This window comes from Muscardinus avellanarius (assembly GCF_963383645.1).
Source record: "Muscardinus avellanarius genome assembly, chromosome: 6".
NCBI lineage: Eukaryota > Metazoa > Chordata > Mammalia > Rodentia > Gliridae > Muscardinus > Muscardinus avellanarius.
This window is the reverse complement of record NC_137791.1, coordinates 88,847,807-88,873,945: the sequence shown is the minus strand read 5'-3', so window position 1 is coordinate 88,873,945 and position 26,139 is coordinate 88,847,807. Positions and strand designations below refer to the sequence as shown.

The window sequence follows — 26,139 nt, the reverse complement described above, 5'->3', positions numbered from 1 at the left end:
TTTAAAAAAATAGGAATAAGAAAACAATAAAAGAACCATGTGGTGTTCTCTAAATTATTTTTTAGTTAAAAATTAAAAATGATCAGTATGGAATGATTATTTCACTATTACAAATTCTTAAACATTAAGTTTAAACCCTACCTAATATATAGACACTGACTAGTCATGATGCTCTTGTTTTTATACTCTACTATTTTCATCACACTGCATTTGCTTCTTAAATTGTTCTATTTTATACCATTTTTGGATATACATATTTTTTGGTATTTTGTTGCACGGTTTAATGCTACCCTAACTGGCTATGTACTTAATTTTCTTATTATTATACAAGTACATAAGTCATATTCCTAAAAAGTTATAAACATCATGAAAGCATATACTATATTTTCTTGTGTTATATTTGCCATGGACTCTTCAGCCATTGTAGGCATTGGTAAATAATAATAATAATAATACCTAGTTGTCAAGCATTTTTTCTGTGCCTGATCCTATTGAAGATTCAGAATAAGTTAAAGAGGCAGAAAATTTATTATATTTTTTTTAACAAGAAGGAAACGGAAGTGAAGAAAGCTCACATGTAATTCACCCAATGGTACATAAAATCAGGATTGAACCTATTTGAAACTGAGTGATTCACAAACATGTTCTCTCAACCACTATAATACATTATTCACTTAAAAAAAAACAATGTATTTGTTGCACAAATTATATTTAAGTATATGAATCTGAATTCTGCCAGTGGTGGTTAGTATAAACTTTATTGACTACAGTCAAATTTCTGGGGTATCCAGGAGAGCTAATATTTTGGCACGGAGAATTACATAACATGACAGTATGAAATTTTAGTAGAAAAATACATCTAAATCCCACTGATCTTTATTATGGTATGTGTGTGTTATGTTGCACACAAAAATTATTTTAAAAGCATACAGTTTTATTGTAGTTAGTTTTGTTATGTTTACATTAAATCTTTGAAGGAAATAAACTAGAAAACTCATTTTTTTAAATTTATTTATTTATTTTTTGGTGGTACTGGGGTTCCTGGAAACCCTTCTACCTCCGGGCTACACTCCCAGAGCTATTTTCTATTTTATTTGGAAACAGGGTCTCTTAAGCCAGCGAGGCTGGCTTCGAACCTGAGCGATCCTCCTGTCTCCGCCTCCCAAGTGCGGGGATTACAAGCGTGTGCCACCAGGCCCAGCCAAAAACTCATTAAAAAAAAAAAAATATATATATGGAGGCTTCTTTTAAGGATGTTTAAAAATTAGTGTTTTATGCTACCTAATATCGCATGGCAATAAAAGCAGTTCTAGAGGTCGGGATATAGCTCATTTGTAAAGTATGCCTTTATCATCTGTGATGTCCTAGATTCCATCTCAAGCACCTCACACAATAAAATGAAAGAAAAAGGGGGTAGAACAAGCTGTTCTGAAGTCAGTAATAGATTCATCCTAGCCTTTGTTAAGTAATTTCTGTTCATATTTATAAAGATTATTAATTATGCTATTTTCAAAAAAAATAGATGATACAAAAGAAAAGTTAGTATATTGGTCTAAGGGAATGGCCTTTGATCCAATATTGAATTTAAAAATATCCTGAAATTTGCCCTTGGGGAAGTGCTGTCCCTCTGGTCCTGGTTTCATATTGTTTTCTTACTCTTTGGGAGACCCTTACTGTGTGAATTACATGTACCTTCTGCAAAACCATCATCTTTAATCTAGATGAAGATTCTTCTGCTGAGTTCTCAGGCCTACAGAACTATAGCAGTTTCTTGAATTTCCAAGTAGATTTTTTGGGTAATAGAGATTGAACCCAGGTAGTGTATGTACCTCTGTGATGCATTCCAACCTTGTTTTTTAATTTTATTTTGAAACAGGGTCTCACTAGGTTGCTTAGAGTCTCACTATGTTGCTGAGGATGTCCTTGAACCTGCGATCCTCCTGTCTGCCACATACTGAAATTACAATCGTCACCATCACATCCAGCTTCAAGTAGAATTTTTAATGAACTATATTGAGCAAGAATATTGAGAGTCTATATCAATGATACTAAACCTGTGTATGTCTGTATTTAAACGTTTATGTGTTTAAAACAAATCTAAATATCAAAGTCAGTAATCGCCTTGAATACATTATACTTCCCCCACTAATATAATACTTATATTCACTTAAGAGTCTTGTCCTCTCAATATAACTATTTTCTGGTTTGACTACTTTCTAGTATACTTGTCAAATGCAGTTCATATATCTCAAACTCATATTGCTTGTTCGGGATTTTGTTTTGTTTTGGCTTTGAAGATTTTTTACATGCTTCTATCACAGGCCTTTGCTCATGTAATGTTAACATTTCGACCAGCAGACTTTATACTTCTCAGTTTTATTAATAAATTTTGCACATTGATCAAAGATTGATAGCACATTTCTGAAGGATTTGTGGTACACTATGAATTATACAGATTTTGGGGATCTGTCCATGAAAATTATTAACAGGCTAACATGATGCCCAGGAGAAGACCAGTCTCAAGATCTCCTTGACCTAATTAGATACAAAATTTTGTACATAACTTCTTATGTAAGGGCTTTTTAAAAATAAGCCGGGCGTGGTGGCACACGCTTGTAATCCTCGCACTTGGGAGGCTAAGACAGGAGGATCGCGCAGGTTCGAAGCCAGCCTCAGCTACTTAGTGAGGCTCTCAGCAACTTAGTGAGACCCTGTTTCCAAATAAAATATAAAATAGGTCTGGGAGTATAGTCCGGAGGTAGAAAGCCTCTGGGTTCCACCCCCAGTACCACCAAAAAAAAAAAAAAAAAATAGAATACTTACTGTAGCATCACTGTCATCATTCACAGACAGTGTGACCACATATAACAGGTGAATGTGCCTGTTACTATTTTAGTAGGAGAATATATTTCATTGCACTCATGATAGATGATATTTAATTGCAATGTGATGAATCTACTATGTAAAAGGTATGCAGTGATTGTTACCAAAATTAGGACCCAATCGGAAATAGGGAATCTTATAAACCAGTAGTACTGCCTTAAAACAAATGCTTTAGAGTTTGTTTGTTTTTTACCACAATTAAGACTCAATAGATTCAGTACTTTGGCAAAAGTAGTTAGAATATCACTGATGCTGAATACCATCAGGGAAAAGCATTGCTTAGAGTTTTAGCGATCATTGCAAAGAAACATTTTACATTTACATTTTATTCTAAACTATTATATCCACAAACAACGGTATAGCACTTTGGTTAGAAACCATGTTTAAGGGTCTTACAAATTTTGCTTGAAATCCTAAGCCCATTAGTTGTGAGGTCCATGGCCTTGAATCATTCAGTTCCCTGAGCCTCAGGTCCCTCACCTATAGCATGAAAATAATTATGAGATGAGAAATTGTTTGTAAAGCAATTAACATAATGTCAAACACATAATAACCATTCAGCTGAATGCAATTTAAAAATTGTGTAATTCGCTATCATGTTTCTCAATTTCCACCAGTTTTTACTTGGGGCCTGGAGCGTTAAATAGTTGATACCAGTATGTGAACTTTTGTTTATTTACTTGAGTTCAAAAGATGGCTGCCAATTTCATGAAGGCCAGTGATGTTCTATTTATCCCTGTGACCTTTATTTCTTGTATCTCTTGATGTCACTCTTTCTGTATATACTTAGATTCTTTACTTCTCAATTGAACCATATGTTTTTTAAATTAAAATGTTCCCTTTTGACACAAATGTTGTTATATGCTTTTCAGATTGTCTGTCAATTAAACCTGGGTATCTGAGTTGTGCAACACCCATGTGCCCAGAAAATGATGACTGATGTCACAGACATGGCGACATATCCTATGCATAAAAAACAGTGGCATGGACATGTAATGATGAGACTTGAAATGTTCACTAAGTATGTAAATATGAGTACATATTGCTATAGCACTAATTTGACTCAGCAACATGCTTCTACATTTGTATACATAGTGCATTTTTTAAATAAATTATACCAGTAGTTAATGATCTGTTTGCTCATTTTCTCCAATAGGAAAATGTTTTTGAGTCACTATGAGTCTGTGATGAGGACTGAATGTACTAACTTCTTCTGTATATTCTTCATCCATCTAGTAATTAGTTCATATTAACTCATCATTAAGCTCATTAAGTTGGTCAGTCAACAAGCATTTATTGTGTACCCAGTGTTCACCAATGCGTACATTATATTGCTTTTAAATTGCTAATAAATATTTCAACTTATTTGTTAATCTAGTGGGGTAGATTAATGGACCTTGCTCTAAATTTATGGCATGTTCTTTGGATGAACTATCTTTTCTAGATAAGTTAGTAAGTGAAAATTACATAAATTCATAATGAAAATGCTCCCTGTCACTAATTCAAGAGTTCTGGAATCTTTATGACAAACTGAACCTAAAGGTGACTTCTAAGAGTACTGTTCTAGGATGTATTTTAAGAAGCTGAGAAATAAGTGCCCATAAAATGAGCAATGGTTTTAACACAGGAAGTGTTTTATTAAAAAAAAATCTTATGATAAAAATCTATCTAAATATACTTTTCTCTTATCAGAATAGAAAAAAGCTATCCAAGGTCTAAATTCAAATAAATTCTATCATATTAAACAAAATGGTAGAAAAGAATTATGACTTTTTCCAAAGCCTCAGTCATCAGCACTGTCTTAGCTGTTTGTGAACTCAAGATAGGTGATCTAAGTGATTTACCTTTTTCATCTTAATTCCAAGGATTGATAAGAGGATAGACAGGATCAGCCACAAGTCTTATTTTTTCCCTTCTATGCCTGAAGCAGGAATTTGTGAAATGTATAAATGTTAGACCTCTAGCTACAATTCTTTTCTGAACTTTTCACTCCTAGCTGCATGTAACTAGAAAGGATATTACAAAAATAACATAGTACTATTGAAGTTGTAAAAAATATTTAGTGTTTTGTTGAAGAATGAGTGAAGAAAAGTAACTATGTTAAAAAATGTAATTAATCATACCCCCAAAAATAAAGTGGCCACTAAATAAATGTGAAACTCAGTAATATGAAAAAGTAAGCACTAAAGATTATGGTCTATGTTTTATTTTGTGTACCAGTTTGGGGAATGGCTTAGGAAGATTTGGGAAAGCTCTGATTATTAATAGATATATTTCAGAAATAATTGTGTCAAAATGGCAGACCTGAAGAGAGAAAGGCTTGGCTGGCTTTGGTCAAGAAGCAAACAGCTATTGAAACTTAGATTGACTTAGCTAAAAGTAATTAGGAAGTCAATAGGAGAGAGGAACTAGGCCTTTCTCTGTCTAAAGACAGATCTATATAATAATCTAGCTAGGATAGAACCTTCATGAAAGGAGACACCTTGCCACACCTTGCTTGGGGAGGTACCTTACAGGGTAAGGGGAGGTACCTTACAGGGACATTTACTAAGTCAGAATTACATAAACAAGATGGAGGTCATGGGTATAAAAAGTCCAGTCCACATGCTGTATCTTTGGGTGGTGAATTGGCTCGAACCACTCCCCCCATGCCATTCTGGCATGGGGCTGTGACTATCTTCTGTATTTCTATCTTTTTAATAAACATCTTTAAATCTTCAGCAAGAGTCTGGGCTAATGTGTTTTTACCCTTAGCTCAGGACAAGAACCCATGTTTTTTCTGTTTTTCTGTGTTTGGGGTTTTGTTGTGGTTTGAGGGAAATTGTGTCCAGGACCCTAATAGGGGTCCCTGGGAACAATTTCCCCACATGCGTAACATTTCCACACCGCAACATATTCTCCCAATCTGTAACATTTTATTCATGTATGCACACACACACACACACACACACACACACACACACGCATGATGCCTCAAAACATACACTTAACACCGGGCATGGTGGTGCACGCTTGTAATCCCCGCGCTTGGGAGGCAGAGACAGGAGGATCGCGCAGGTTCAAAGCCAGCCGCGCTGTCTTAAGAGACCCTGTTTCCAAAATAAAAAATAGGTCTGGGAGTGTAGCTGGGATATAGAAGGGCTTCCAGGAACCCCAGTACCACCCAAAACAAACAATCAAACAAAAAAACATACACTTATAGTATATCTATGTCCTTGGCCAACTCTGATTTCAGATATACCTGAAAAGAACTTTTGTGGGCACTCAAGCTTACCTTAGGTATGCCATTCTCACCTCAAATTCCTTCTATTTGCCTTTTAGCCTTCTTTCCCAAGATCTTCTTGAAGGCCAGTTGCTTGCTTGGTCAGCTCTAGCCATCTACTTGTGCACAGGGGAGTTCATACTGGGAAGATTGTCCTTAACTTCTGGTGAGGACAAACCTATGCATAATTGCCCCAACTTCCTATATTTATGTTGGACAATTCTGTGATGCAGTGTATATATTTATATGAAATCTGAGAAGAAATTGATACTCCTTATCAACAGCACGGAATTGCATCCCACATTTTGGCTTTTCTTCTTTCTTTTCTCCTTGTTCTCTTTCTCTGTCAATTCTGTCTCTCTCTTTCTCTCCCCCTCCACTTCCTCTCCCCCACTTCCCTCCCCTCTCTCTGTCTCACTTTCTTGTTCCCTTCTCACTATTCTTTCCTTAGATCCCCCCCAAAACACACACATACATTAACTATTGCATTAAAGTCCTTGTCTTTGGCTCTTCTTTCAGGAGAATTCAAACTAGGATATTATACCCCAAAAGAATATTTGGATATGTTGTGTTTGAAGAACAAAAACATTTGTAGGCATCATCAGTGCATCTACCAGCTATTATTTATGTTGTATTATTATTAAAATATTTTCTTAGTCATTTATAAATCTAATTTTATAAAATGTTAATCATCTTGCTACCTTTTTGAACACTCAGTGCATTATTTATATTTTAAAAGGGCATCTATAATCTGGTTGGTCAAGCAAGATTGACAGGTTTGAAACAGTTGGCCAATACTATAGACAGTTTATTTCTTTTGGGCATTGTACAAATTATTAAATTTCTTGTTAACATAATAATTGAAGTGATATCTTAGTTAAGTTCTTCAAAGTGATACTTTTTAGTAATACTTTCTTCCTAAGACTTAGCTTTTGAAAGTAAGCTTTCCTGAAAGCTGAAATAAAATAAAAAATTGCTGAAAACTTCAAAGAAGTGGTAGAATTTCATGCAGTGTCAGATGAATGCATAAGATTATTAAAGGTAGTATTAAGTGATAAGTGGTATGCACAAGGACAGAGATAGGAGAATAATTGTTTCATTCCAACAGAGTTGCCCTATAACCAACTCGCTTTTTTAAAACTTTCACTGGTGCATCACAGTCATACATTTTAATGGGGTGCAGGACGGTAGAGGCATACATACACATATAACCTATTTAGCCCTTTTCAATTCCCCCCTCATTCCCTCCCCCTCCCTTCTTCTAGTGTTTGACTTACTGATTGACTTTAATGTTTATGAATGTATGTCATGTACATTAGAGAATTTCCCTCTTCCCCTTCCTATCCCCATCAGTTAAGCCACTTTATTTGCTCATTTCTGGTTTTTCCTTTGTCTAGAGTTCCTGCTATGATCCATTTTCTCCCTAGCTTCTAAATATTAGGGACAGCATCCAATTTTTCACTTTTTGTGACTGACTAATGCCATTTAGCATAATGTTGTCCAGTTCCATCTCGCTCTTTCTTTTGTCAAATGGAGAGTTTATGTTCAAGAAAGCAGTGTGAAAAGGAAAGCAAGGGATTAATTTGCAAACATTTTTTTTCAGAAATAAAATAAAATGTTTCATAATAAAAATTCTGGCATATATCTAATAGGTGATAGTTTGCTCTTGTGGCAGATGTGTAAAAGATGCGCTGTCACTATTTTACAGCTATGAGCATAATCTAACTTAATAAGCATTCTTGATTTTTCTCATATCATATTGTCATAAACAAAGAAAACACTGTCACCTAAAACTTGGAGAAAGCATGTTGTATTACTACCTCCGAGCATCTATCTAGTCTAACTTGCATGCTTGGTGAATTGGTCAGAATGGCTATAGAGGAACAGTTCTATAAGCCATATCCCTGACCATGAATTGTGACAGATGAAGCTGAAGGAGAAAGAAGGCTTGAGGGAAGGCTTTCCTTGAAAGTTAAAAGAAAACAATCTTTCCTTTACAACAATACTGGCAGGAATTCAATTTGACTATTTTTGCCATTAAATTAAATTTATACTTTTTAAATAAAAACTATGAGCAAGTGGTATAGCTCAGTGTAGAGTGCTTGCCTAGTATGCATAAGGCCATAGGTTCAATACTTATCACCACCAATAAATAAATATGCTTTAAATATTACTGTGGTCAGATAGCACTAAATTTCTCTTTTATTTTTACTTACGCAAATGAGGCACACTAGATTTATTACTGATTGATTATTTTTTATTTTTATTTTATTTTTTGGTGGTAGTGGGGTTCCTGGAAGCCCTTCTACCCCTAGGCTACACTCCCAGGCCTATGTTATACTTTTTATTTGGAAACAGGGTCTCTTAACCTGTGCGATCCTCCTGTCTCCGCCTCCCAAATGCAGGGATTACAAGCGTGTACCACCACACCGGGCTCCTGATTGATTTTTCTGATGGAAATTTTAAGAAAGATGTCAAGCTGCTTGGGTGTTGTGGAGCATGCCTGTAATCACATGCCTGTAATCACTGTACTTGAGAGACTGAGACAGGAGGACCACAGGTTTGAGGACAGGTCAGCATTTTAGTGAGATCGTCCACAACTTACTAAGATCCTGTATCAAAATGAAAAATATAAAAGGGCGGGAGTACAGTGTAGAGATAAAATGTTAAAATGTTCCTGGTTTCAATCCAGTTCTCTCCAAAACAAAGATGTCAAGTTAACATCATAAAATTCAATCAGTTAACTTTTAGTTATCCAGCCTGCTTCTGTATTGAAGAAATTGTGTGGTTGTAGACACAATAACAGTTTTAATATGCCCCTCATTGAACTTTTCCTAAATATTCACAGATACATATCAGAAATATAGATCTAGCCCTATGAAAATGCCATTTATTAACATTAACAAGGTATCATTGCTGCCAAGGAATGATTAAAAATAAGAGAAATTTAACCTCTCTCTTCTGCCTTCTTGAAGTTTGCAAGATAAATAGGTACCGATTTTAAATGAAAGTGAACATCAGTAAGCTGGACAGATTTATTGAGTTAGCTTGTAGCAAAATGAGTTTGCTCCATTTTCACATACTTTTTCCGGTAGTAAATGTTTTAATCTATTGATGTCATGAAGAAATGCTACATTAGCTATAAAATAGAAGGAGGGCACTGTTCAGTGACAGGGCCAATAATATGTATAGTGTAATAAACACTTTTAAGACTTTAATGGCCCTGAATTCAAATAGATAATATATAGTTTACTAAACTGAGGAATAAGACTCATAAAAGCCTGCTGATTCTTCCAAATGCATAAACTTAACTTAGAGTTAATATTGAGACATCAGTTTTATGATGTTTGACTTAAAGAAGACAAATTTATTCTCAAACTCTGTAGCACACAAGTATTTTATGCTCTGTTTTGCCCTCTATTGTCTGTGCATTAGATTTTGACTTTAATTTCTAAGGAGTTAATATTTTTCTATTACATTCTCTTCTCTCCAAAATTGAGAGGTGTTGTAGACTATGGAATTTGACAGTAGAGTATGAAACTTGACCATGGTCTCAAGAATCTATGCTGCATGCATTCTAGGGGAACCTGTGTTAAGGAAGGACTTGAGTTCTGATGTTGCTGTAGCTAGTAAGTATCAACACAATGGATATAAAAAAATCTAAAACCTACTTCCATACTCTCTTTGAAAATGTGTACGTCATTTATGTAGAAGTAGATGCCAGATTCTGTAGCCACATAGCTTTAATATTGTACATGTCAAACCAGCCAAAATTCACAAATTGAGATCTCATTAAAAATTACATTTGAAGCTGGGCGTGGTGGCACATGCTTGTAATCCCAGCATTTGGGAGTCTGAGACAAGAGGATCACAGTTCGTAGACAGCCTCAGCTACTTAGTGAGGCCCTTTGCAATTCAGTGAGACCCTGTTTCAAAAATAAAGAATAAAAAATAGGACTGGGGGTATATCCCAGAGGTATACCTGGATCCATCTCCGTACCACAAAAAAAGTCATATTTGAATATATATTTTAATCAATCGACCTTATGGGGTTTGATAATATGGGGCTTTCTGAGAAAGTATCAATTTCTATTATAAATTTATTTGTGTTTTAGTTATATACTTAAAAAAGATTACTTCACATAGTAGATACACTTATAATATATTTATACTCACATATATAAACAAGAAATTAAAAACCTAATATCAACTATAGTCAGTTCACTAGATAGCACTTTTTTGTCTAAAAGAAAACTTATTTCATTAAAAAGTGAGAAATTACACCTAATAATGTTATATTGTTGGTAGTTTCTTCCTCAATGCTCTTGCAAGCAAATTTATTTTTATGAGCCCTGCAGATGGCTTTTAAAGAAAAAAAAAAAAACATTTGAGGGCTAGTTAGTTTAAATAGACTGTAAAGTATGTTGCCAGCGGTCTAACAGAGCAAAGAATAATGTGGTCATTTGTTTCATTTTATAAAACTTGTTTTTCCTCTAATTTGACACATTTTGCTAAAACAAACAAAAAATACTTTTAGAGAATTGCCTGCTGGATATTAGGGGCTGAGTTTTATAAAGTATAGGAGGAAAATAACACTTTATATTGTTTTTCTATTTGCTTTAATTTAATTTTTAAATTCAATTTCTCAGCTTTGGGTATGAATCACATTATATATGTTTGCATGGATATTTGCTTATTTCCTTCTTTCCCTTCCTCCTTCCTTCTGCCCCTTTATCCCTTTCCTCCCTTCTTTTCTCTATCCTTTCTTGCTTCTTTCTTTTTGTGCTACAGGGGACTGAATCCAGGGACATTCTACCTCTGCAGGGGATTGAATACAGGGACATTCTACCTCTGAGCTATACTCCCTGCCTAATTTGTTGTTTTTTGCTTTGTTTTGAAACAGAGTCTTGCTAGGTTGCTTCGAGTCTCCCTACTTGTTGAGGCTGTCCTTGAACCTGCGATCCTCCTCTCTCAACGTTCCAAGTACTAGGTTTACAGGACACACCATCATACCTGGCTTTATTTTCTTTCTTAAATTTGGCCTAGCTCATTTATAGCCTACTTTTAAGTAATATTCATTCTTCTGTCCCTATCATTCACAACACAAACATGAATTCATATGGAAAACAAGAAAGAGGATGCCACTGTTCTTAGTGGCATGCTATTCCTATGACACATGTTATAATACTGTAGAACCTAACCTTATTATCTATGCTTTGAGATAAAAGTGGGAAATAAGTAGAAAGTATTCACTCCAATTAACTCTGTTTGGCTAGGCTGATGGAATCCTACTAGTGAGTTGTCCTGGACACACTGTAAAGACCACTGAAGAATAAAGACCTACCAACCTGATAAAACTTCTACTTCTATGGCTGTACTCTGACACATATTTAATATGTGTTTTCTTTGAAGTCAGAAAAAAAATGTATCGAGTCAGTTTATATGTGCCACTTTCTTTCTGCCACATGTAATTCATCGACTCCTACATGTCTTGTGCCCCTTTCAGATGTTAATTGATTTATTTTTTATTTTTATTTTTGTGGTACTGGGGTTCCTGGAAGCCCTTCTATGTCTGGGCTACACTCCCAGACCTATTTTATACTTTTTTTATTTTTGGAAACAGGGTCTCTTAAGCCAGCGCGGTTGGCTTCGAACCTGCGCAATCCTCCTGTCTCCACCGCCCAAGCACAGGGATTACAAACATGCCTCACCACGCCCGGCTGGACGTTAATTGATTTATTTCAAATGCTGGCCCCTTGCTCTCCAGGTGACTCGCAAATGCCTTGTGAGTCTGGAATGTGATACCACCTTAAATGTGTCATATCTGAAAAGAATCTTACACAGATGACTCTCAGTAGAGATGTTTTAGTGAAATTAAGTATGACACTTTCTTGAAGGACACTATATTGCTAGTTTTGAAATTAACTTGAAAAAGGTTTTTTTTTTGGTGAAATCACAGTCGGATAATTTGCAATGAGAGTAGGGCATCAAATCGTCTTCTCTACTTGCTAAGTATAATTTAACAGATAAAGCACTGGTGGCAATTAGAGAATAATAGGGATATCTGGAAACAATATTGCCTCCTCCAAATAATGGGGTTAATCAATAATCATTACCAGCTTGTGAAAGATAATGGTTGGCATGTGGGATCTGGTGTCCTAAGCCTGGCATTATATCTTGGGTTTACCACTCACTATTGATTTAACTTCGCTGTACCAGAGTTATAATGCCATCTACTTTAGAATGGCGGTGTAATCTTAAGTGGCTAATACATGTAAAGTATTTAAAGCTTTAGATCATCTGATAAGTAGCAAGCACTCAATAAATATGAGTTGTCTCCATTACTACTGTTGGCATTGCCCTTTTTCTTGCCAGATGAATGAGTATGGTTGTGCAGAATACAGGCTTCAAAGTCCAAACACCAGCTCTACCTATCGAAAGTTTTATGATTACTATACTCATTCTCCCCAGCAACAAAATAGTGACAATAATGTGTACAGAGTTAGTGTGAGTTTTCCTGGAAAAACTATGTTGAAAGTATACAATTACTCAATGTGGGCTGTATTAAGTAAAAGAGTGGTCCTAAAAAAAATGAAAGCATGACTTAGAACCTAAAGATAGAGTCTAGATTGATTAGGAGGTAAGAGGTGAGGCTTTCTGCAGGGGTAGCAAAATAAGCAAAAGTTGAGAAATAAATATTCATAGATTATATAAAGTGAAAACAAGTAAGCCATTGTGAAGAATATGGTTAATGCATATATTTAGTAAGACCTGACATAAAGCTGGGCATAGTGGCATGCTTATAATCCCAGTACTTGAGAGGCTGAAATAGGAAGGTCACAGGTTCCAGGACAGCCTCAGCAAGTAGTGAGACTCATCAACCTAACTATACCGTGTTTCAAAATAAAAATAAAATACAGCTAGTGCTGGGGGTATAGCTCAGAGGCAGAAAGCTCCTGGGTTCAATCCCTAGTAACACACACACACACACACACACACACACACACACACACAGCATGTTAAACCTACCTTCCAAGAGATTCATAACACATGTGTGGGATACATTTGACATATATTTTCTGCTAAAATACTTGAAAATTAATTTTATTTGTTTTTAAATTTCTAGAAATTATATTTTTATTGTCAGTTATATTTTATTAACCTTATCATTACTAATAAATTACTTTATGTTCTTTAGAGAGTGAATTCAATCCCAAATTTCATTAGACATTTAGAAAAATTTCTCAAAATACCAGATAATTTGTAGCTCCTCAGCATTTTTGCTCAAAATGTTGTTTTCTGTTTGTTTTGTTTTGTTTATTCTTACTGCAGGTCCTAATGGGTTTATTTGTACATTCTTGCATAAAATGATAATAGAAACTTTCACTTAAAGATCAATTAGCAGGATCTTAAAAGTTCTGGTAAAGACAGAGAAAACAATAATTATAATTCTCTAAGATATGTTAGCAGCTTCTGGTTTTTCTCATCAATAAAATTATGGTAACAATGTCTGTCTCATTATTTCCTGCCTTCAATCACCAATTTCATAAAATGAAATCAACAAATAAGTGAATAAATTTAAAACCTAAAATTGTTAGATGACTCAACAATCAAGGATTAAAATGTATACTGTGATTAGGAGCTTTTACTTAATTCTCTGGTTTCATTTTTCTCATTTGTAAAATATCAACTGCAACTACATCATATCTAGCAAAATTTTAGCCACCAAGCCCTGGAAATAGTAATATAAAGCATCTTCCTAATTTCTGAAGTGAGATATGGATTATGAGATAATATATGGAACGAGATAATATATTTGGTGCATGTATGTAGTATAATTCATAGAATCTAGCAGTGATAAGAATCCGTCAAGAAGCCGGGCATGGTGGCATACGCTTGTAATCCCAGCATTTGGAAGGCTGAGATTGGAGAATCACAGTTTGCAGACAACCTCAGCTTAGTGAGGCCCTCTACAACTTAATGAAACTCTGTTTCAAAATAAAGAATAAAAAAATAGGGCATGGTTGTAGCTCGGATGTCAAATGTCCCTTGGTTCCATCCCCAGACCTGCAGAAAAATAAGAAATCAGTCAAGAAAATGTCTTAGATACAAGTGGATGGCATTCCCTCTAGAAGTTTGTTTTTAGTCAGAATTTTGTGTACTATAGATTCTCTTGACAAATCCCCCTTTCTCTGGTATTCATTTCTATTCTTGTTTTTACAAAGATTTCTTTGAAAACAAAGTATCACCAGTTTTAAATTGTAATTTTCCTAAAAATGATCAACTCTTACACTCTTAAGTTTCTCTAAGGCAGATATCAGTTTATCTTCCAAACATGCTCACATCACCAAATTCACTTTTTTTTTTTTTTTTTTTTGGTGGTATTGGTTTTCCTGGAAGCCCTTCTACCTCCGAGCTACACTCCCAGACCTATTTTTACATTTTTATTTGGAAACAGGGTCTCATAAGCCAGAGCGCGCGGCTAGCTTTGAACCTGCGCGATCCTCCTGTCTCTGCCTCCCAAGCACATGGATTACAAGCGTGCGCCACCACACCCGGTAAATTCACAATTTACTATGTGGACTAATCCACATGATGTCTACTCATATACTACAGGTTTAGTTTATTAACTATGAGGTATTATGATTTTTTAATCTTTGCATTCATAACTCTGCGGTCTTTGCCCATAACAGAAACTCAGTGGATCTTTCATGCCTCTAACGTTATCATTATATACATACAGTCTTAGATACTCTGAAATGATTCTGCTTTTGTTTTTGTTAAACATGACAATAAATTGCCATGTGGTTATTCCATAGAGGCAACAAATCATGGTAACAAGGGTGCATCTTTCATAAACCAAATATAGTATTGATTTTAAGAGTTGCCAGTAATAAATGAAAATTATTATTTTTACTAGAGCTATTATGAGTAGATTCTAAAACGAGTCGACTAATAGCACCATTTTCTTTTAAAAGGTTAAATTAACAGTTTGAAACGTTTCACAAATCTATCAATGGAATGGAACGTTAATACAACATAAAAGTCCGCCTTGGTTTCTGCAGCATCTATAGATACTGTATTTAAGTGGTTAAATTAGAATGTGGCTAGTGAAAGCATTTTATGAATTATTGACATCTTCAATCTACACACTCCTGGAGGAAATTCATTAGGAGGTGTTCGTTCTGGAAGCACATTCTATAAAGTCATTGTAATACAAGGTGCTTGAGCAGTGCTTTTATTCAGTGATGCATGGGTATTATTTGAAAAGCATAATTTAAAAGCTGAGCTGCAAAGATTACTCCTTTCTCTCATTAAATAAAGGATTAGCACTTTATTTACTGAAAGAGACAGATGTCTGTCAGAATTTTTAATATTCATTACACCAGAAAACTTAATGAATTTCACAGATCTTATTTATATTTACTAAAGAACTTTCATATTTTCTTAGTGGATATGAAATGGAAGAAGATGAAATATTATCTGTTTCATAATAATAAGAATTAGTGTGTTACAAGGTATTGAACACAGGTTTAAGTTATAAGAGAAATCTTGGGTTTTTTTTAACCAAGAAATGTAGAACTCTTTCTTTTCTCTCCTATTATTTTTACCTTTTCCTGAGAGATGTTTTGCATTTATTGTCTCTAGGGGTTATACACTGCGAAGTATGTCACTTAATTCCTTTCTTCGAAAATACTATACTTCTATTTATTCATTGCACAGAAGTAAAACACATATTAATTGAGGTATTTCTGTATGCTAGGCATTAAAGATAAATAAGAATATCTTGTATTTATTGAAGATGAATAATAAGTAATATCAAAATTTAGATTTGAATCACAAACTCTACCACTTGTTAACCATAGAACCATGTTCCTTATGTCTGTCAGCTCAATTGATAATTTAAGACATTGACAATGTCTATTTCATAAGATTGCTGTGATGTTTAAATATTAGTCTTGTATGCAAGACTGCAATTCATGATAAATGAGTATTTCAACAGAAATAGTGCCAACCTTAAGGGAGATTTCAGTTATTTATTTGCTCATAAGTATACTTCTTCAAAGATTTAGTGACAGGAAATGGAGAACAAGAGTACTATAATAAAAATGTGCTTCGGTGAATGTAGATGCTAGCACGGCTGGCATATAGTGTTAGACAAAGGACAGGTCTACTGTACATGGCTCAAGGTTAATGATTCTGAACCATTTTTTTCTTTTGGTATATGGTATGCTTTTACAATCTGCTGAGTCCATTTTTGCTTGCTTGCTTGCTTGCTTGCTTTCTTTCTTTATTTATTTATTTATTTATTTATTTATTTATTTATTTATTTATTTATTTTGCAGCACTGGGGATGGAACCCAAGGGCGTTCTATCTCCAAGCTACACCCCCAGCCCTAATTTTTATTCTTTATTTTTGAAACAGGGTCTCACTAAGTTGCTGAGGCTGTCCGTGAACTGCGATCCTTCTGTCTCAGCCTCCCGAATGCTGGGATTATAAGCGTGCGCCACCAAACCTGGCTTCATTTTTGCTTTATTTTGAGAACATTTATTAAGAATAGACCTCTCAATACTCTTTCGGTTGTATTTGTCAAGTTCTCTCTAAACTCCTGTTTTATTAAATTTATTCATTCACCTCAAAAAAAAAAAAAAAAGAAAAAGAAAAAGTAAAAGAAAAAGAAAAAGGACAGGTCTATGCCCCTATCAGTGTTGGCCATTACTTTTTGGATTTTTATTGACTCATAACTGATGGAAATAATAAACATCAATTACACTGTTATCTGGAAATTAAATTAGGTGATTCTTATGAAAACATGTTAAGTTATAACATGCTAGTCAAGAATAGAGTACTATTATAAGCTTCTGATTAGAAGCTTATAATAGTACTCTAAGTATTCTTATATTAGTACTCTTAAATATGAATGTGTGCATGATGCACCAACATATCTTTATCCAAGACTGATTTTTTAATTAATTACTTAGTTTGCATTTCTACCAATTTACTAACTGCTTGGACATCATGTGATAAGGGTGACAAGTGTTTGTGATAAGGAAAAAAATATTATTTTAACAATCTAAGCCAAATTTCACTAGGAAAATAATTCTATTTAAAATACCACTACAAGCTGGGCGTGGTGGCACACACTTGTAATCACAGCATTTGTGAGGCTGAGACCTGGAGGATCGTGGTTCAAAGACAGCCTCAGCTACTTAGTGAGGCCCTCTGCAACTCAGTGAGACCTGGTTTCAAAATAAAGAATAAAAAACAGGGCAGGGGGTGTAGCTTGGAGGTAGAATGCCTCTAGGTTCCATCCCTGGACCCGCAAAAATAAATAAATAAATAAATAAATAAATAAATAAATAAATAAAATACCACTACGTATACACTGTAACCAGTACTTGGTAGGCTAAAATAGGAGAATCACAGGTTTGAGGACAACCTCAGCTAGCAGTGAGACTCTCATCAGTCTAGCAAGACCCTGTTTCAAAATAAAAAATAAAATAGGGCTGGGGTATAGACTGGAAACAGACTGCCCCTGGGTTTAATCCCCTGTACCTCTTACCACACACACACGTAAAAAATACCACTACATTTCAGTGAGAAAAACTATTTGTTTATATATTTTTGTATTTTATACCTATCTATGCTGTCCATGAATTTGTTTTGATTTCTTAGGAAAATAAAGTTTTACTGTATTATAGCATCTATTCATTTGGAATACTAATATTTTAGATTGAAATGTGACCTATGTCTTCCAGTTAATAAAAAATTAAACCACATTAGAATTAGATGCAATTTCAGAGTTCTTAGTAATAATTTTTGGCATACGACAATTTTCTCTTTAATTTTTTATGTAATTTGACAAAGCTTGTCAGTGTAAGCATGTGCTCTCTGATCCATTCCTTTTGGAATTAAATGATGAAGTTCAAAGTGTTAACGTATGATTCAAGAATGCTTCAGATTGTTAGCATCCTGGTTTTCTAAACAATGGCATTATTGTTTATTGTATTTATTTTAAAAACTGTTAAAAGATTGAAGGAAAAATTTTCTAGTCTTTTTTTCCCCCAGTTTCTTTCTTTTACACAGAATGAAATTACCTTGAGTTTGGATTTGTCATTTACTCTAACCACAGGATATAACTTAGGACATTAAGTTCGACAAAGGACAACAATGAAATCACTTTAAGGAAATATATAAACATTTATAGAGGCTTCACGGACAATAAAAATTGTTTGAAGATTGAAAGTGAAGTGAGAAAAGGAGAAAAGCTAGTTCCAAAGAGGTTTAGAAATGAACAGTGACAGCTACAATGTCAGAATTCAGGATATTGGACCAGCTAAAAGACAGGAGAGCCTGAAGAAGCCCCAGCACAGTTGTCATCGTACAATTCATTTATTTATGATCTCATTTCAGACAGAAGAGAAGGGAGTATTTTAGGCCTATGTTTTTAGATCTTTGCAAGCTGCTTTATGGCAATTTTTTTTTTTCTTGCCAATGTATCTCACAAGTCCAGCCAGAGACTTCATTTTCTTTGTTTTCCTCTGGTTTTACATGTAATGAATTGGAGATATACATTTTATTTTCCTCTTTACCCATTAAAATATTAAGACATTATACAAATAATACATCCCAGGTATGATTTTACACAGTATATTAAGATTCTGTTTTGCCATATCTTTCTTTTTGTAAAATGTTTAAAATATCAAAAAGCAAAAGTATTTGCCATTATTTGGAGTATGTATTTAATTAGCTGTTCATTGGGTATTAGTTATGTGCCAGCCATGGTGTGCTCGCAAAGGATATAGTGATGTGCCTTTTCTTGTATCAATCTAATTTGTCTGTTATTTCAGGGAAGGGAAACTTTTAGAATCAAAATTAGATACTAGGCAATGACTGGCCAATTCTAAATGTTACTAAGCTTTTCAACGACAAATTATGCTGTGTTGCCAGTTTTTGTTATGGGAATATGATTTGTGTGCACTTGTTTGAACTTAAATTATAAGACTGTTTTACTTCAGTCTTGAAAATAGCAAATGCATGATAAATGAGCTACAGTGAGTCATGGCATGGGCAAGACCATAATAATTTTCTCCAAAGCAGATTGCCTAATAAATCTTAATTTTGAGTGACCTGCTAGTAACAGAGGCAAGCTTTACTTATGCTAAAGCTTATGCCAATTCCTGGAAATTAGTCTAAGACCAGAGAATTAAAAGTAAAATTTTACCAAAGACACCTAAGATAACCCTATTTTCTCATTAAATGTTTGCTGAAGAAAAAAAAAAATCATTCACAAAGCAGTTGGGATATTTGTCAACCATAAGACTATAAACCATAAGTTTAATGTGAAGGAAGACCAGAGTTCTATGTGTGCACATTTCATGTTTTAAAATGTGAACAGCTCCATATTTAGTTCTCAAAAGAATGTGTACCTAGAGATATCTCAATGAAAAAATTAGTTGAAAAGGCTAATAATTGAAAAATGTCAACTTCAGTATGACTTCCTATTATCAATCTTGACCATTTATCTAGAGATATCTCAATGAAAAAATTAGTTGAAAAGGCTAATAATTGAAAAATGTCAACTTCAGTATGACTTCCTATTATCAATCTTGATCATCATTTTAATGGACCTCAAATCCAAACTTTTGAGACTACTGATTAAATAATTTCTTAATCCCAGTGCTTGGGAGGCTGAGACAGGAGGATCATAGGTTCACAGCCAGCCTTAGCTACTTAGTGAGGCTCTCCAAAACTTGACCCTGTTTCAAAATACAGAAATAAAAACAGGTGGGAATGTAGCTAAGAGGTAGAATGCCCCTGGGTTAAACTACTACAAAAATTAACAATTTCTTAAGGTACCAGTTATCAGTCTAAATGCAGGCTAGTGTTTTAGTCAAAGCATGAAGTGATCTCTTAAATAAAGCTATTAACTGGCCTATAATGAATCATGCATTCATGTGAACCATGCACTCAATAAGGAGTAATAGAGGGTAATTTATGATAACATAAGTGTTTCCAGAAGTTTTAGAAATATTATTAAGATAAGATTTGTAAATTAGGGAGATGTAACTATTTCAGCATAACTTTTTATATATACCAGTTTTTCTTCAAATGAATGGTACGATATAGAAATTTTTTAAAAGTTAATAAATAGACATAACTGGTTTTAACAATAATTGAAAACATATGAGCTCAGGCCAAACAAAAAGAATAAAACAATTGTCCCCAAATACAATAATCACAAACATTTTGTGCTTGTTTTTGAAAATTTTCTATCAGTTAATCCTTTTCACATCATTTGTGCTTTTTTTTTTTTTTTTTTTTTTTTTTGCACTACTGGGGATGGAACCCAGAGGCATTCTACCTCCAAGCTACACCCCCAGCCCTTTTTTTATTTTTTATTTTGAAACAGGGTCACACTGAGTTGCAAAGGGCCTCACTAAGTAGCCAAGGCTGTCCGCGAACCATGATACTCCTGTCTCAACTTCCCGAAAGTTGGAATTACAAGAGTGCACCACCACACCTAGTTTTGTACTCTGCTCTTTTTAAAGCTTGTCTTATGAACTCATTCTTCCTGGCAACTTTGCCACTTTCTTGTTGAAAAGTATGTCTAAGGAGATAAATATTTACAAGGTAAAGAAGGTGCCACTCAATGAGTATCATGAATATACTTCATTTTTCTCAAGATTTTTATTGACTTGCATTGATCAGTACCTTAAAAACAATGCTGAAATTTAATTTTAGAGAAAGTAGACATAATGTGTTTGGAGATCTCACTTTGTTTTTAAAAATATATATTGGCTCAGTTAAGAATTTCTGAAAAGGCTGGAAACAGAGGCTTCTTATTTATATAAACCCTCTGATGATAGATTTTTCTGAAAGCAGTTTTTTTTTTTTCACAGTAAAACTAAATATAGGTGAGTGAGAAACAAGTTTCTTTAATATGGATTCTAAGTCCATTCGTTCAGAAAAAGAGACTTCCCCTTTGATGGGCAACCTGATAAGGTACATTTCTCTGGACACTGGCAATTCATGGAAATTCTTAGGCCCTAGAAAATGGGTGGCAGACTAATTTCCACTGAAGGGATCAATTCTTTGAACACCATAAAAATCAAGACTGTTACAATATATGGATGGTAAAATCTTAACATTTCTAAGTGAAACAAATAGCTATTTAAAAGCCTTCTGTAAATATAATTAATGGTCTGTCTTATTAAATGGAAATATTTGTGTTCTTAATATAAATATTATGGTTCCTATAGTTCTTATCTCTATAGAGTGGAATGATATGTTTGTTCAACATTAGCTTGATTGATTTTTGCCTTATTTTCCAAAGTTTATGCCACATTTAAAGCTTATGATTATTTTAATTATATTAGAGAAATGGGGCTTTTAAAAAAAACAGTGTTCATTGAAGCAAGTATGAGTGAAATAAATTATATACTTTCAGTTTGGAAGAGGTGAATAAAAAGTGCTTGGCCAATATCGTACCATTAATCTATTCTCTTTTCTCCTTTCTCTCTTTACTCTCTCTCTCCAATAGAAGTGGAACAAAAAGGTAATTAAATACCTTTCCTAAATTATATACTATTTATAGGCTAAGTTATTTAACAGTTTAACATTTAGTTAAAATAATTTTGTTATTAATTCTTATCTATTTTATGAAATTTATTTACTACTTCTGCTGCTCAACTTCACTTTAATCTATTTTAATGACCAATATTGGTTTGATCTTTTTATCCTAACACAGCTTAATATTGTTAAATTTTCAACATTGTATTTTATTCCTCTTTAATTTTAAGCAAGTAGCTACAAGTCTAGTAAGTGTGATGAATAGATATTGCTTTACATGTGTTTTTATTTCTGCATTAGACACTTACCCATAGCTCTAGTACGTTTTCCCCTCTTCCATTAATTTTTAACTATTCAGGTGAAAGAAAGTTTTTGGAAATATCATAAATTTCTTTTCTAACAAGGGCTGACTATTAACTTTAACATTAAGGTTTATACGATTTTTGACAAAAGGATAACTTTTTAAAAATCAAAGCAATAAAGACAGGCGTGGTGGTACACACTTGTATTCTCCGCATTCAGGAGGCTAAGACCAGAGGATCACGGTTCGCAGACAACCTCCACTACTTACTGAGGCCGTTTGCAAATCAGTAAGACCCTATTTTGAAAATAAGAAAGACTGAGTCAGGCGTGGTGGTGCACGCTTGCAATCCTAGCACTTGGGAAGCTGAGACAGGAGGATTGCACAGGTTCAAAGCCAGCCTCAGCTACTTAGTGAGGCTCTCAGCAACTTATTGAGACCCAAATAAAATAGAAAATAGGTCTGGGAGTGTAGCCCAAAGGCAGAAAGCCTCTGGGTTCCATCACCAGCACTACACAAAAAAACAAAAAAGAAATAAATAAGAAAGACTAAAAAATAGGTTGCGGGTATAACTCAGAGGTATAATGCCCCTGGGTTCCATCCCCAGTATCAAAAAACAAAAAAAGAAAAAAATGAAAGAAATCATGTTAAAAATACTGACTTATAGTCACCAATATTATTATTGATTATCTATTAACAATCACCCTTTATTCTTGCTATGGAATATTTTGATACCCAGCTCTCTCCTCAAACTTTTAATTTTTTCTCAAATAAAACTTTGGAGATTTTAGTAATATACTTTCCATTTTAATAATCTCCAAAACCTAGCCGAGTTTCACCTTAGATGATTTTGCATCAGATCTGTGCTTACAATTGCTATTTTAATGTTAATCACTAATGCTAAAAGAGTTTTACTTTAATCATGAAAAAATTGGTCAACATTCAAATTTCTTGTGATTTCCTAATTTCTCCACCCATTATACTTCTAATCGCTTTAAACATAACAGTGGACTGCATGATTTTTTCAGTGTGTTTGCTTTGCAAATATATTAGAGCAGTGTTTCACATAAGCAGGTTCAGCAGAACAGTACAATTTAAAGAGGCTCCAGGGAAAAGGTTCCAAGATGAAAGTCGTTTATAAAATGTGGTCACCCTCCCAGCTTCTGCCTTGGAGATTTGCTAAGATACTTAGCCATTAGAATTTCAGCCACAATTTTACTTAATAGGATATTTCTCAAACAGATGTGGCCGAACATCCCTTTTTTCTCTGTGTAACATCTAACTCTGACACTTTTAGCAGGTGTTTTGAGGACCGTCCTTTGGGAAGCATTGCTTTATAAATGTTTATATCTGACGAATCAGCCAAGCTTACTTACCAAAACACTCACAATATGCTACTGAACCATACTAAAAAGCAAGTGAATCAGATGATTCCTGCCCATTTTCATTCTGAAGTGTGAGCAGCAAAATATAGCAAGCAATCTTGTTTTTTAATGCTTATCTCATGTAACAGTAAAAGGTACATGTTTGAGGTTCCAGTACTACTGTAAATAACAGGACATTTTTAACTGATTAAAAATCTAGATCTTGGGTTCTTTTCTGTAACTTTTCACTTTTTCCTCTTTTCTTATTCCTTCTTTCCTTTCTTTTTCTTCCTTTCTCTTTTTCTTCCAGTATCCATCCATCACTCATTTTTAATTGCGTGGACTGCATGCTCTGTGTGTGCTACAGCAGTTTCAAGAGCTTTATTGGCTAGAAGATTCAGTGGCCTGTATTACAGGAATTTTCATCTGTTTTTTTAATTATTGAATAGCTAATTTTATCCAAGTGGAAACTATATACATTCATTTCCAAATAAAATATGTTCTGTAGTGAGCAAATAAAAGCATTGTGTATGAACTTTTGTATTTGTTATATGTCTATAGGATACATAGACATATGTTTTACTTAATGTATATATTCCAAAATATTATCATATATGCTTACCAAGGTAAAAACCATAGGAAAGCACAGCTACTCCTAAGACATATAAATTTTTTCAGTAAGTGAAATCAAAGTGATTTGGGAAAAAAAAGTCGAATTTAATGTGGAAGGATACTTTATGTTTTCAAAAAAGAAAAAAAGCACCAAAAAAGTGTTGATGGTTCTCTCTTGTTACAGTTGCATCCTGTTTGGTGAAAAATAATAATACATGAGAAAATGCTAATTGAATATATTTATCGTCTCAACTCTTTCCCTTCCAACAGTTTTTCTTTGTCCTGGACTACTAAAAGGAGTGTACCAGAGCGAACATTTGTTTGAGTCTGACCACCAGTCTGGGGCATGGTGCAAAGACCCTCTGCAGGCTTCTGACAAGATTTATTATATGCCCTGGACCCCCTACCGAACTGATACCTTGACTGAGTATTCATCCAAAGATGACTTCATTGCTGGAAGGCCAACCACTACCTACAAGCTTCCTCACAGGGTGGATGGCACAGGATTTGTAGTGTATGATGGAGCGTTGTTCTTCAATAAAGAGCGCACCAGAAACATAGTAAAGTTTGATCTGCGGACTAGGATAAAGAGTGGAGAGGCAATCATAGCCAATGCCAATTACCATGACACCTCCCCTTACCGCTGGGGAGGCAAGTCTGACATAGACCTGGCAGTGGATGAAAACGGGCTGTGGGTAATCTATGCAACAGAACAAAACAATGGCAAAATTGTCATTAGTCAACTGAACCCTTACACCCTACGGATTGAAGGGACGTGGGATACTGCGTACGACAAAAGGTCAGCCTCCAATGCGTTTATGATTTGTGGGATCCTGTATGTGGTCAAATCTGTGTATGAGGATGATGATAATGAGGCCACTGGGAATAAGATTGACTACATTTACAACACCGACCAAAGCAAGGATAGTCTGGTGGATGTGCCCTTTCCCAATTCATACCAGTACATCGCAGCTGTGGATTACAACCCCAGGGACAACCTACTTTATGTATGGAATAATTATCACGTCGTGAAATATTCTTTGGATTTCGGACCTCTGGATAGTAGATCGGGTAAGTTTGACTTTGATGGGATTCTGTGGGGGAGAGACTGGGTTTGTTCTCAGTAAGTTTCTTGGATGTTTTCATTAGGTGTGTGTGTGTGTGTGTGTGTGTGTGTGTGTGTGTGTGTGTGCGTGTGTGTGTGTCCTTTTGGCCTGTATACCTAAAGCTTACTTTTTGCTTGTCAGGTGAGATTGATGATGATCACTCGCAGCCCTATAAAATCTAAAACTGCAAGAAACTGACTCTGTCCTTTTCACAGCTTGTCTCCGAACTTTAGCAGCTCTTTTTTGAAGGGAATTTGTCTTTTTTTTTTTTTTTCTTTTCTTTTGGCACTGGGGATTGAACCCAGGGACATTCTATATCTGAGCTACATCCCCAGTCCTATTTTTATTTTGAAACAGGGCCTTTCTAGGTTAATGAGAGTCTCACTACTTGCTGAGGCTGCCCTCAAACTTGAGATCCTCCTATCTCAGCCTCCCAAGGAATAGGATTACAAGGGTATGGCATTATACTTTGTTTGAAGGAACGTTGTCATTATCTACTGATTAGTTCTTTGTATAGTGAACTGCAGAAAACTTTTGCTAAGATTGAATGCTGTACTGCCCCTAATTAATGTGAAATATCCTCAAAAGTACTTTTCCCCTGGAAGGTGCCAGAGGTTGAGCATGATGTATTGCAGGTGTGGTGTACCAATATTTTCACCTCATAGATTGCATCATATATAACCACATCTGTGCAGAATATTGTCAATTTGAGTGTATATGTTTGAGTGAACTTAATTGCTTCTTGGAGAAAAGTGTTCATAAGCGATAAGTACAAAAAAATCACATTTTTTATTTGAAATGACAATGCATAACACAATTCTGTGTAAGCTTGAGATAACTTTTATTTTAAGTTCTTTAAAAGTGTCTGTTTTTTCTCTGGAACATACTGTTTCCTTATACTGTTGTTTAAAGATAGCCATAAATTGCTTTATTTTCTTTGACTTTTATTTACACAACTGAGCACGTTTGCCTGCCTGCCTGCCGGCCTTTCTTCCTTCCGGTTTTTCTCCCTTCAAAAGTCAAGGTACTAAACCCAA

At 34.6% G+C, this 26,139-nt stretch overlaps 1 protein-coding gene across 32 annotated transcripts in view; it reads left to right on the top strand.

Annotated features, from left to right (window-relative positions):
- ADGRL3 (adhesion G protein-coupled receptor L3) overlaps positions 1-26,139 on the top strand; it is a gene marked incomplete at both ends in the record, with an annotated part of 570,571 nt that overhangs the window by 195,983 nt on the left and 348,449 nt on the right. For 23 of the 32 annotated variants that reach the window (XM_080697690.1, XM_080697684.1, XM_080697680.1 and 20 more), the window contains 2 exons: positions 21,691-21,705; positions 24,267-25,067. In XM_080697690.1, coding sequence (XP_080553816.1) covers positions 21,691-21,705; positions 24,267-25,067 — 816 coding nt within the window. The remainder of the gene's footprint in view (positions 1-21,690; positions 21,706-24,266; positions 25,068-26,139) is intronic. The other 9 variants (XM_080697685.1, XM_080697686.1, XM_080697681.1 and 6 more) reach the window with 1 other exon arrangement.